At 37.4% G+C, this 13,121-nt stretch overlaps 1 protein-coding gene across 1 annotated transcript in view; it reads left to right on the forward strand.

The window, feature by feature from the left end:
• CPS1 (carbamoyl-phosphate synthase 1) overlaps positions 1–13,121 on the forward strand; it is a 130,171-nt gene that overhangs the window by 30,631 nt on the left and 86,419 nt on the right. The window contains exons 6-12 of the mRNA XM_015539236.2: positions 2,397–2,489; positions 5,262–5,351; positions 7,062–7,190; positions 8,200–8,306; positions 9,151–9,289; positions 9,917–9,994; positions 11,838–11,936. Coding sequence (XP_015394722.2) covers positions 2,397–2,489; positions 5,262–5,351; positions 7,062–7,190; positions 8,200–8,306; positions 9,151–9,289; positions 9,917–9,994; positions 11,838–11,936 — 735 coding nt within the window. The remainder of the gene's footprint in view (positions 1–2,396; positions 2,490–5,261; positions 5,352–7,061; positions 7,191–8,199; positions 8,307–9,150; positions 9,290–9,916; positions 9,995–11,837; positions 11,937–13,121) is intronic.

The raw sequence follows: 13,121 nt of genomic DNA on the forward strand, positions 1-13,121 counted from the left end.
CCTGTTAGAAACTATATTGACATAGGATCTCTGTACACAGAAAGAACAGCTTTCTGAAAACAGCTCTTTGTAAATAAGGCACACCACATACCCATGACTAGAAGGAGGACAGTGAGAGTTTACAATATCCTGTCCCTCACCTCTGCTTTTACTTCCTCCTTCATAATTTTCCTGAGAATAGATGTTAATGAGATTGTACATCCCAAGTTGATTCTTGTGTTTTCTTAGCCCAGTGGTATTGTGGGAGCAGTAAACAGTGGTAAGGCTACTTGAATGGGAAGGGAATAAAATGGGGAAATTCAATTTGGGCTGCGGAATCAGCGGGTGAATAAAAATATAGTCAAGCCTAATGATTTGGAAAAATGCTTTACAAGACTATATTGTACTCTTCATGTGATATGTTGGCTTAAGATGAACCCTCTTTTATCACAGGTGGTTACGTTCTCAAAATTCGGCTGAATAGTGGCACCTGGGTGGCTCAGTCAGTTAAGTGTCTGACTCTCGACTCTTGATTTTTGGCTCAGATCATGATCTCTTAGTTCCTGAGCGGGAGACCCATGGGATTCTCTGTCTCCCTCTCTCTGCCCCTCCTCCACGCACACACTCCTCTCTCAAAAATAAATAAACATTAAAAAAATAGGCTGAATGGATTAGCACAGGTAAAATAGTAGTATTGCCTCTTATATTTGACTATGTTGGTTATATTTGACTATGTTGGTTCATATTAAAAATGTATATTTTGTGACTTTCTGTTCTGTTAATCTTAAGTTGAAAGGTAAGATTGTATTTCATTCAGCATGCTTTAAAAAAAGAGGGAATGAGAACTGAAAACCACATTTCAAAATTAGGGATCCATAAACATGGTCAAGGAATTCTGTGATTTGGATGATAAGAGTAAATAGAGACCATCATGAAATGTAATAATCCAGTGTGGAAGTGAAAAGTGGTTTATAGTTCTTTTTCCCAGAGTGTGAGGTAGCACTCTGGTCTAATAATCACATCAAAATAACCATCATGTTTGAATGATGTGCTGGTACATTCTACCCTCACTCATTCCCAAGTGACTACTTCTTCCCTTAAGGAATACATTTCAAAAGGAAACAAAAGCTTCTTTCTCTTTCCTTCAATGCAGTAATTTCCTTGGAGAAAGGCAAATCAATTTTGCCTATTTTGACTCCCTCCCACCCCTAATAAAGTCTTGATTACTAAAAGTAATATGCCATTTTTCTAAATAGAAAAAAACTAGACTTACTAATAAGTAAATCTCAAGACATTGCTAATAATAGGAAAACATTTGCCATCTTCAGCTAGCAAGGCTAATTTGTGAAAACTTCAGAGAGGTCTAAACATTCTTTAAAGTTCAGGTCCTTAAGGACACCTGGACATTTACATATCTAAAGCAGTGAATATTTTCAATGCTTCTTCTCAAAATTGATGATTTACTTGGCATTTCATCTTTCTTTCTTTCTCTTTCTTTCTTTTTAAAATTTTTTTTAATGTTTATTTATTTTTGAGACAGAGGGAGACAGAGCGCAAGTGGGGGAGGGGCAGAGAGAGAGGGAGACACAGAATCGGAAGCAGGCTCCAGGCTTTGAGCTGTCAGCACAGAGCCTGATGCGGGCCGAACCCATGAACCATGAGATCATGACCTGAGCTGAAGTCGGACGCCCAACCGACTGAGCCACCCAGGCACCCCTCTTTCTTTCTCTTTCTTTCTTTCTTTCTTTCTTTCTTTCTTTCTTTCTTTCTTTCTTTCTCTTTTCTTTCTTTCTTTCTTTCTTTCTTTCTTTCTTTCTTTCTTTCTTTCTTTCTTTCTTTCTTTCTTTCTTTCTTTCTTTCAAGTTATCTCTATGCCCAATGTGGGGCTCAAACTCATAACCCTGAGATCGAGTCACATGCTTTACTGACTGAACCAGCCAGGTGCCCGCATTTCACATCTTTTTGTAAATGAATTTTACTATCATAATGTAATTAATTCTCATTCTTTTCAATTTTCTACAATTTTTAGATTTATTATTTTCTTCTCAATAGATTGTTTTGTCCATGTCTCCCATGAACGATCTTTAGGTCATATGCACTAAGGGAATAGGTAGCCTAAATAGTTTAATTGGCACCGTCTGGAGCTTGGAGGCCTGAATTCTGATGCCTTTTGATCTTGCTTACTCCAGGTCACAATCTCAGCCCTAAAAAAATGAATTGTACTTCCCATAGCATTTCTCAAAATGTACCATGCATCTTTCCAGGTTGAGAAGATGAGGATCTTCTTTCTGCTGATGGTTTTGAGTAGTTATAAAGACATTTAGATCTTGGAGCTGCTGTGTAGGTCCCTGTGAATGGATCCTGTTAGCACCTTGACCGTTGCTCCCTTTTAACTGTCTAATTTTTTGATTTGACAGGGTACCATGCTCGGGAAGATTGAATTTGAAGGTCAGTCTGTGGATTTCGTGGATCCAAATAAGCAGAATTTGATCGCTGAGGTTTCAACCAAGGTGAGAGATTTCCCTTCACATTTTGTAGTTTTATTTCTTGTAATATCAAAATCTTCACTGAGGCGGAGGTCATCTTCCTGAAGCACCAGAGTTGAGGGAAAAAAGGATCTCATAGCATCTGAAATATACAAATCATTCCGTTTAAAGTTAGTAACTTTTTGGGGCGCCTGGGTGGCTCAGTCGGTTAAGCGTCCGACTTCAGCTCAGGTCACGATCTCACGGTCCATGAGTTCAAGCCCCGTGTTGGGCTCTGGGCTGATGGCTCAGAGCCTGGAGCCTGCTTCCGATTCTGTGTCTCCCTCTCTCTCTGCCCCTCCCCCGTTCATGCTCTGTCTCTCTCTGTCTCAAAAATAAATAAACGTTAAAACAAAAATTTAAAGTTAGTAACTTTTACTTGCATTGATCTAGCATCAGTCAGAATGGCTATCGAGAACAACATTTCATGAAGAATTCCAGCTGTGAGAACTTTGGTCCACCAAGGTTCTTTTTTTCTTTTTTTTCTTTTTTTTTAATGTTTATTTAGTTTTGAGAGAGAGAGAGAGAGAGAGAGAGAGAGAGAGAGAACGAGTGGGGGAGGTGTAGAGAGAGAGGAAGACACAAAATCCAAAGCAGGCTCCAGACTCTGAGCTGTCAGCACTGAGCCCGACTCGCTGCTCAAATTCATGAACCATGAGATCATGACCTGAGCCAAAGCTGGACACTTAACTGACTGAGCCACCCAGGTGCCCCCACCAGGGCCTTTTCTTAAGAAAATGTTATTAAAGGACTGAAAATTGCCTGATTAATAGCATGTCAGCCTCAGAGAAAACACATGTTGATATTATCTGGTATTCCTGTTCCTATTTCTATTCACATGGAAATGGGAGACAAGGATTATAGGTCCTAGACAATCAGTACTGAGCCTTGATGTTGGGCTCAGACATGCATTCACAGGATGCTGAAGCATAAGAAAGATGAGTTGTTAAAGACAGTGAATTTTAAATTATATGTAATTGTTTATATATTTGAAATTTGATCATGCCATATGCAGTAATCTCTTGTTTTTAATTCCAAAATTTGTCCATTCAAATGGCATGGAACTATTTTTCTGTATTTTTTTTCTAGACATTTCTCTGTGAAGTGATTTGGTCTGAGACACAGCATGAAAAAGTGCTATTTTTCCTTTTAGAATTGAGAGCTACCTTGGGGATCTAGTGTAGGATTTTCCACATGTGAGAAATGTTGACCTAGAGAAATTCACCTTAAAAAAATTCTGTGGTAATGAGGTTAAAAACACTGCATAACATATTCCTCTCTTCAAGAGTCATAATACAAATTCATATATTCATGTGTCTGTGAATTCTTGCTTAAAACTGCTATCATTCTGTATGAAGAGCGTATAATGTATTTGTGTAGAGACTAGAAAAAAGGAGCCTACCTGTATTTCTATATACATCATATGAAGAGAGAGATTGCAATGGTGAAAACTGTCCCTGTTTCTTGATGCTTGGTGCAATTAAATAATTTCATTGTAACTGTGATAAAATGCATATTTGTATCAGACTATATTCTATGAGTTTTATTTGGATATGGTTGATAACTTAATTCATTGTCTTGTAATTGCAATTTGATGTAGCTACAACTAGATGGTAATATTGCTTTATTTTGTAGCAGAAGCCTAAGGTTAAAAATAAGTATATACTTTTTCAAATTATGTGATGAGAGAGATTATCTGTAGCATTTATAGATCAGCTCAGCAATAATTTCTGCAGATCATGGAAAGAATGGGGTATTTTTTCTTTAGGATAGTTAGCTAAAGAAAAAAATGTGACAAACTTTATATATTTTTTTTCAAGTACAGTCTAAGGATTGTCATTTCCCATTCTATAGAGTGTGCGGAGAGTGGAGAGTAGAGAGTAGATATTTCAGTTAAAGTAAAATACTCTTTCAAATATCCAGGTTGCAACTTTTATCTAAAACTTTTTGGAAACATTGAAATCATCCTAAATTCAGAATATACTAGCTAATTCTCAAAGCTGAAATCCATGTGGGCACCCAGTCCTCTAGGCTTTCTGTTTCTATTATTTCTCCTTTTATGACTTTGGGGAACTGATTCTTGGGTAAATGCCTGTGAAAATGGGTCTGACTCCAAGCAGTGCTTAGGATGTAGGTAATGATTATCATATGCTTGGGGATCCTTTTATGAAGCCTATCATTTCAATGCGGATAAATGCACAGTAACCTAAAGAGACCAGTGGTCTACACTAGCTTAGCAATCATCCGATTCTCATCCTGATTTTATCCATTAGCCCCACTGCATAAGCCTAATGCACAACAGCTCTACCCCATCCAGCCTTTATTACAAGTTGAAGATCAAGTGGTATTTAAAGCATGATGTATCTATTACCACATCTGCCTAGTGCTGAATCAGGCGGTAATACTTGAAAATTCCATTGCCACTGGTTGTTAATGAGGCAAATCATGGGAGAGATTATTGTTAACTATGGAAGCAACCAATTTCTCAGGGACCATTGTTATTACTGTAATCTACATTTTATGTAAAACAGCAAAGTACCCTTTGCTTCATAAGAAAAGGTACAGTCTGTGTCACTTGCTGTGCCTTTCTTCTACATTGATTGTTAATTGCCAGTCACTCCCTAGTAGTCAGCAATCACCCTGTTACCAATGTAAGTGCTAAGCATCTTCAGGTGTTATGATATGTTGTGTTTATGATATTGGTGTGCTGCTCACAGCTAGACCTTCCCTCTCACTCTCTGCTTTTTCGAATGGCAGGATGTCAAGGTGTATGGCAAAGGAAACCCCACAAAAGTGGTAGCTGTAGACTGTGGCATTAAAAACAATGTAATTCGCCTTCTAGTAAAGGTAAGTAATTTGTTGCATCTCGAGGGTGAGGATTTGTAATATTGATCTTTTTAGTGTGAAACTGATTTCCCTTTTCTGTTTCAGAGAAAGCTAATGTGTTCTCTCAGAATGTCAGGGGATCCATTCTCTTTTTGCTCTCTTTGATCTACAAAATAAAATTTATTCCTGTTAAAATTAGAGATGTTGAGTGTGTTTTTAAAAAATCTTTAAAGGCCACAAACAGAAGAGTGATGACTTCTTATCACTCATTGACTGACATTCTGAGACATGCCATGCTTATTTTCTTTGAGTTTAGAGATGACCAAAAATTGAGAGTCAGTTGGAGAACTCCTCCATTGGAGTACAATTATTATGTGACAAATGTTTTCAGGGATCATGCCCTGATAGAGTACAAACTTTCACATTCCTTCATATAAACTCTTAGGCAACCAATTAAAATTAAACGTTAAAAATTCTGCAGGTGAATGTAACCATTATGATGTTTCCTTAAATACTGTTTTGTTGGGATTTCTCCTTATCCCACTTTTCCATCTCTCTCCCTACCTATGTCTTTCTGTTTCTGTTCCTCTCTCTCTCTCATACGCGCACATACACAGATATTTCCATAATACCAAAATAGTTGTGAGTGCAGAGGAATTCTTCAATTCACCTTCTCTTCGTTCAAGAGTATCAGCCAAATGATCTAAGTCATGATTTTAAATTCTGGCCCATTTTATTAATAAAAACTTGCATGGACTCTTCAGTAGCAGATGCTGTTGATGGCCTATCTGTATCTCTTTCTCATTTCACCATTATAGGGCATTTAGCCCATCCTCCAGTTGCAGAGGCCTGCACTTCATTGCTTGAGGGCTCTCTTTAGTTGGTTGGAGCCTATTGACTGGCAGGAAATACTGTAGAATTAATGATCCCTGGAGCACCCCCTACCTAAAGTCAAGAGAAGTTCAGTGTGTAAATATCTCAACTCTTGCCCCATGACTGAACTATCTTGAGAGTGGATTGTCTACACACTCAGAGTTCCTCAGTGGGCTGAAGCTCTAGGTGTTTACAGAACTTGATAATGCATAATTTATTGGCGTGTGTCACAGTGTCACTTCTTAGAAACCCATCCAAATAAACTCCTTTTTCTCAAATTCTTGTCTCAGGAAATGTTTCTAGGGAAACCATCAAAGATGTCTTCCTACCCACTTCTATATACAAAAGTTCTAATTATTCAATGACAATACATATACTACAGATAATATGAGAAAACGCTAGGAAAGAAGGCTGCTAAAAAATTTGGTCAGGTAAAAAAAGCAAAATTGAAAAAGATGAGAGGTAGACTAGCATAATTTTGCAGAAAATGGATTTCTCTCTCTCTCTTTTTTAAATAACTCTCTACCACAGCTTGTGAAAATAACCTATATTCCTGGGTGCCCAGTCAGGAATTTTTTAAGACTCTGAAACCTCCTGAAATATGGGAAAGTACATTATTTTTTTCAGGATCAAAACTTTAAACATGTTTTTTCTTCACTTTCTGTTGACCACTGGCTCCATCTATATTATACAAAATACAGTGAGCCACCAAAGAATTTTTCACTCAGCATTATTCGTTTGAATCATGTACTCTTTTTCCCCATTAGGGAGTGGTTAATCAAGAGAAGGTCTAGGCAAAATTCTACTTTGGCAAAGAAAAATGTTATTAAATTGATTATTTTTGCATTTCTTTTCTAGCGAGGAGCAGAAGTGCATTTAGTTCCCTGGAATCATGATTTCACCAACATGGAGTATGATGGGCTTTTAATTGCTGGAGGACCCGGGAACCCAGCTCTTGCACAACCACTAATTCAGAATGTCAAAAAGGTACAGTGCTCCTGGGGGTAGTGTGTATCTGCGTGTGAGGTGGAGGGACTCTGCTATGTAACTGTCACAAAGGCTGTAATATATTTCAGGTATTCCCATATTCTTTTCCACTCCTGTCTATGGCCTCTGAGGCAGTGTCAGCAGACACGGTATGGGAGGAAACAAGGAGGAGAGAGTACCAGAGGCAAAAGGAACCTTTCTTTAGGCAAAGTAACTGGGACTGTGTCCTCGATTCAAGAGAGCAGGAGTCCAACCTCCCAATGTGTCTCTCTGTACAGTCGTAAAATGACAATTCACGTTTCTCACCATGACTTTGGTACCTACAACACCTTCAGGTTTCTAAAGAAACATTAAATTTTGTTTAGTTTATTAAGTACACTTTATTGAATTCTAATGCTACAAATTTGTCAGTCATGTTCTTTTTTTTTAAATTTTTTTTCAACGTTTTATTTATTTTTGAGACAGAGAGAGACAGAGCATGAGCGGGGGAGGGGCAGAGAGAGAGAGGGAGACACAGAATCGGAAGCAGGCTCCAGGCTCTGAGCCATCAGCCCAGAGCCCGACTCGGGGCTTGAACTCACGGACCGCGAGATTGTGACCTGAGCCGAAGTCGGACGCTTTACCGACTGAGCCACCCAGGCACCCCTCATGTTCTTATTTATAACTTTTTTTTAAGTTTATTTATTTATTTTGAGAGGGTACACACACATGAGAGGGAGATGGGCAGAGAGAGAGAGGGAGAGAGAATATCCCAAGCAGGTTCTGCACTGTCAGCACAGGGACTCCATCTCACTACCGTGAGCTCATGATCTGAGCCAAAATCAAGGGTCGGATGCCCGTCCGACTGAGCCACCTCGGTGCCCCTTTAGCCTTAACTGTTTATTCAATTACTATTTTCTTGTTAATTAAGAAAAAAAAAGGATGCTTCATTTTTATTCCTTCAGAGGCAGCATTTGGGGGGGCAGTGCGGGGACTGTACTCTAGCTCATAAACATTCTCCCTGTATTAGGTTTTGGAGAGTGATCGTAAGGAGCCATTGTTTGGAATCAGTACAGGAAATTTAATAACAGGATTGGCTGCTGGTGCTAAAACCTACAAGATGTCCATGGCCAACAGGTGAGATAGTTATGCTTCTGTTTACAGGTCAAACTGGATCTGCAATGCTGTCAATAACTAAACGCAAAAGACTACAGGCCATTTTCTTTAGAAAAAACAGCTAACTGTACTATTACATGGTTCACAGTTGTCTGACTACCCGATACCACTTTTATTACATTTTTGAAAGGCAGCCTTCTCTAACAATAACGTTGCTGTAGTTTAAAGTTATTTTCCTCCCCTTGGCATAAGTTGAGGTTGTAATATCAAATGACATTATCAAACGATAGACTATCAAATGATATTCTAAGGGAAACTGTTCTGGTTTCTAACATTGTAGGACTCTAGTGTGACTTAAGAACTGGGAAGTCTTCAGGTCCTCTTGGTTTTACTTCTGACCCCACATGATGCCAATTTATTTAATATGGAGCTTTCCCCCACGGCCCCCCCTCTGCATGAAGTGTAATTCAGAATAATTCAGGACAGAGTCATCTCTTTATTATTTCCCCCACACTCTCTGGCTTTAAAATTACCTAGCTCCCTTAAAATAAATCACTTATATTTGTCTGTTAAGCTAGTGAGCAATTCTTAACTTTTGTTATGAGTGCAGTTCTCCCTTTTCTAAAATTGTACAAGTTTAATAGACCTGCTATTTAACACACAGCAAAGCTTCCTGAATTGATTTTTGTTGCTAAAATTATTGGGATTAACAATCTGTGACTTTTCTCACAGAGTAATTTTCACTAAGCAATTGAAACTTTCACATTTTAATAGGCTTTACTTGTTCACTGTTTTACAACAAATGTATTTATATTCTTCTCTTCACTTTTCCTTTTCCTTATTCTTTCTCCCCTTTTCCCTCCAGAGGGCAGAATCAGCCTGTTTTGAATATCACAAACAGACAGGCTTTCATTACTGCTCAGAATCATGGCTATGCCCTGGACAACACCCTTCCTGCTGGCTGGAAACCACTTTTTGTGAACGTCAACGATCAAACCAATGAGGTAGGGCCCTCAATAAACCTGTTCAGTTGGCAATGAGTAATGCTGGGCTTTTAATACTCTGTTATACACATACCTTGTTTATGTGGGCTTTTTTTGATGTGTGTGTGTGTGTATAAGAACTCCTCTTATAGGTTATTTCCCATGGCCCTCTGCTTTTTAAAAAGTCATTTCTGTCTTATTCTCTCATCAGTTGACTCATTAAGATCCACTCTTTGAGTGGTTAATCAGTGACTGTCTTTCACATTGATTGCTAATGGGCATTTGGTGGAGATCTGTTTGGACCTAGTCCATATGGGTCTCTGGGACTCACTTAGCTCTGAAGTAGCCTTTGAGAAGACCCTTGGAGAAGTAATTTAGGAGTTGGAGATAAGAAGATTTGAGTTTATTCTGAGACCCTGGGGAGGAGGGCCCAAAGGCTATAGACCAAATCAGTTGTTTTTATTGAGGGGACCACATTTGGTTGAGTCTTTGTTGGCCTGTCTTTATTATGGCTGTTAGCTGCTAGAATGTCTTTAAGCCTTTAACTTAGTGTTTTTATTTGGACTTTATTGTCCGCTAAGTAGTACACAGTCCTGGTTAACATTCATTGTTACAGAAGGAATTTCTTCCTATTTCTTATTCCTTTAGGGGATTATGCATGAAAGCAAACCCTTCTTTGGTGTGCAATTCCACCCAGAGGTCAGCCCAGGCCCAACAGACACTGAGGTATGTCAGAAAATAAGACCTATTGTACACTTAGTCTTTTTTAAAATCAGAAATGTATTAATGTGAAAACTTGGGAAACAAAAATAGTTAGCCCAGATGATCTTGGGTAAGAATATTTTCAAGAAGAATACTTTGATAACACACACATTGTATTAAAATTTCCCCATGAATATCATGGAGGAAATTTCTATCTTCTTTAAAATTTAAAGTGGGAAAACCCTTACGAAACCTGATGTGATGCTATTTTTACTTAAATCGTTATCATTCTAATATATTTAGTTCTGAAATTTACAATGGTTGTACTATGCAAATGAATTCCCTCTTGCTCTCTTGTTCTCATAACTGAAATGAAATTTTAATCCCCCATCTGTGACTTCACAAAAATCCCTATGGCAACTGGTTGTATAGCCAGGAAGGGAGAATAAACAGCAGCGGGAGAAGGAAGAAGGGCAGGGGTATGAGGGAGGGGAGAGGGCGTGCATGCACATATATGTGAGTCAGATGGCTTAAGAAGAGAACCACAAGGAATGCTTAGAAGAATTTTGTTTTTAATTTAAATATTTTTATTTTTGTGTGTGACTTTTTGGTTCAGTGTTCAAAGTCATCTTTCCAAACACAAGCTTCTGGTGACACTCACAAAAGTCTGGAAAGTCTGGTGTGACTTCCTCCCCCACACTCTAAGGCCTCCACTAGTCATGCTGACAGTTCTTCCCTGTTGGCAGATATTCTCAGAAAAGGCACCTAGGTAAAATGAGGAGAATCAGAATTTTCCCTCTGTAAAGTCTGCTTTCTCACCCGTGAATTGCCTTTTCAGATATTTATGCTTTTTATTTTTTAATATTATCAGGAAATAATGATTTAAGAACAATTATTTTAATGTTTATTTATTTTTGAGAGAGAGAGAGAGTGCAAGCAGGGGAGGGTCAGAGAGAGAGGGAGACACAGAATCCGAAGCAGGCTCCAGGCTCTGGGCTGTCAGCACAGAGCCCGACACAGGGCTCGAACTCACAAACTGTGAGATCATGACCTGAGCTGAAGTTGGATGCTTAACCCACTGAACCACCCAGGCATCCCAGGAAATAATGATTCTTAATAGCCCAAGTCAGTATACCATTACCTACCCATGATGAAAAGCATAAGGAAAATTTGGTGACATACACTATTGCCTAATGCATGGTGAATACTGTTTTCTTTTTATTTAAAATTTAAATATTTTGCCTATATTAGTACATCAGATTAAGAACATTGAAATTAAGGCATGCAACATCCAGTAGTACTTAATCCTTTTTCTTTGTGCTGCCGAAGCTACAAAATGAATATTTTTGTTGAAATTTATCATGTCTAGTGAAACAATGGAAGTAGATTCATTGGTAAAGCTAAGAATAAACTTTAGAGATATTTTTAGAGTGGATAGAAATTTTCAAAATCCAGTTATTTTGAACTTTAGGACGTATATGCAATATAGCTTTAATTTCTTTTGTATAACTAGAGTTTTATTTAGAAGAAAACATTTAGAAGAAAATAACCCCTAATTAAGGGGATGAAAACTTGACATTCTCAGAAGGCATTATCTGAAATGTTCACTGTCTGCTGAAAACTTTCTTCTGATAGGATTTGAAGTGAACAATTAGAAATGTTTATTTGATCTAATTCTTATAATAGTAAATATTTAGTTTGCCAATTTTGGCAGAAAAACAAAAACCAAATAGTGCATATGAATACTTACCCTTAAAAAAAAGTATGTTACTTATCTGAAGTTCAAATTTAACTGGCCATACTATGTTTTATCTAGTAACCTGATGAGTTTTGCAGCTTCTAACTTGTTGGTTCTATTTTTTTCTAGTACCTGTTTGATTCTTTTTTCTCACTGATAAAAAAAGGGAAAGGTACCACAATCACATCGGTTCTGCCAAAGCCAGCACTGGTTGCCTCTCGAGTGGAGGTCAGTATATGCGGGCTTCTTTTTGGTTTATGTATTTTTTATTTTCTCTATCATATGATAATTTTTTTAAGTGAATGATGTTAACCATTTTAATGTCTATAAGAGGTGATTAGTGGTATGGTAATTACTCATCATTTTAGCATCTAATTATTTTGCCTGTTCTTGATGGAATTTTCCTGTTTTGATATAAAATCTTTTACAGTTTACTTCTAGAAAATTTGTAATACAATAATTTAATAAAGAATAGGCTTTTAGTTTCAAATTTGACACATTTTTTATTACTTAATAAACTATAGTCTTATGTACGCTTGAGATACAGTTCAGATTACAGAATCATTATTGATGATAGAACATTTTTTGTTTCAATGAGAAGAGTTATTATTCAATAGAATAATACTATTTTACCTCTAAAAAGCAAATGGATAAGGATTACTATAGCACAAGACTTGAATCCTTATTTATTTAAATACATATGTTAATATGTTAAGGTTTCTACCCATTTCCTTCATAGTTAAACCACACACATACCCACATCATTATTATATAAAATTTAGAAGAATGTATATGTATTTTCAAGTATATATATATACGTATTGACTCTTTTTATAAATAAAAATAGTTGAATTATATGTTTTCATAAAATGATAATTTGAGTTGGATGCTCTGTTTTAAGGATTTCCATGGCAGCCTCTTTGCCTGAGATAGAAAGATTGGAGGTAATTTACCCACTCAATGTGGAATAAAATGGTGGGTTCTTAGTAGCCAAAGAAAGCAATGTACTTACAGTATAGTGTTTTTCTCAGAATATCAACTCATGTTCTTCAGACGTGTATCTTTTTGTTAATGGTGAGGAAAAAGACACCAAAAAGACACCAAAAAGTTTGGGATTCCACAGTATCTTCGCATGTAGCAGGCATCCAATAAATATTTGTTGAGGCAAACCAATTTTCCCAAGTCCTTGTCTTTTGCAGTGAGCAGGAGTATCTTTCTTCTCTGAAGGGTTTGGCACTTGTGGCTCAAAACTAAGCAGTATCATTATTTCCTTGGAGTCACATAACAGTCTCTGGAAGTTCAGTATGTTGCCAAGATATGAGCTTTATCTTATTGCATTATCTTTAAATATTTCTGGCACTGAACTGTAAAGGCAAAAATGTGAATATGCAGGTGTATCCATGTCCCCTTGCC

This window comes from Panthera tigris, chromosome C1, assembly GCF_018350195.1.
Source record: "Panthera tigris isolate Pti1 chromosome C1, P.tigris_Pti1_mat1.1, whole genome shotgun sequence".
Classification (NCBI taxonomy): Eukaryota; Metazoa; Chordata; class Mammalia; order Carnivora; family Felidae; genus Panthera; species Panthera tigris.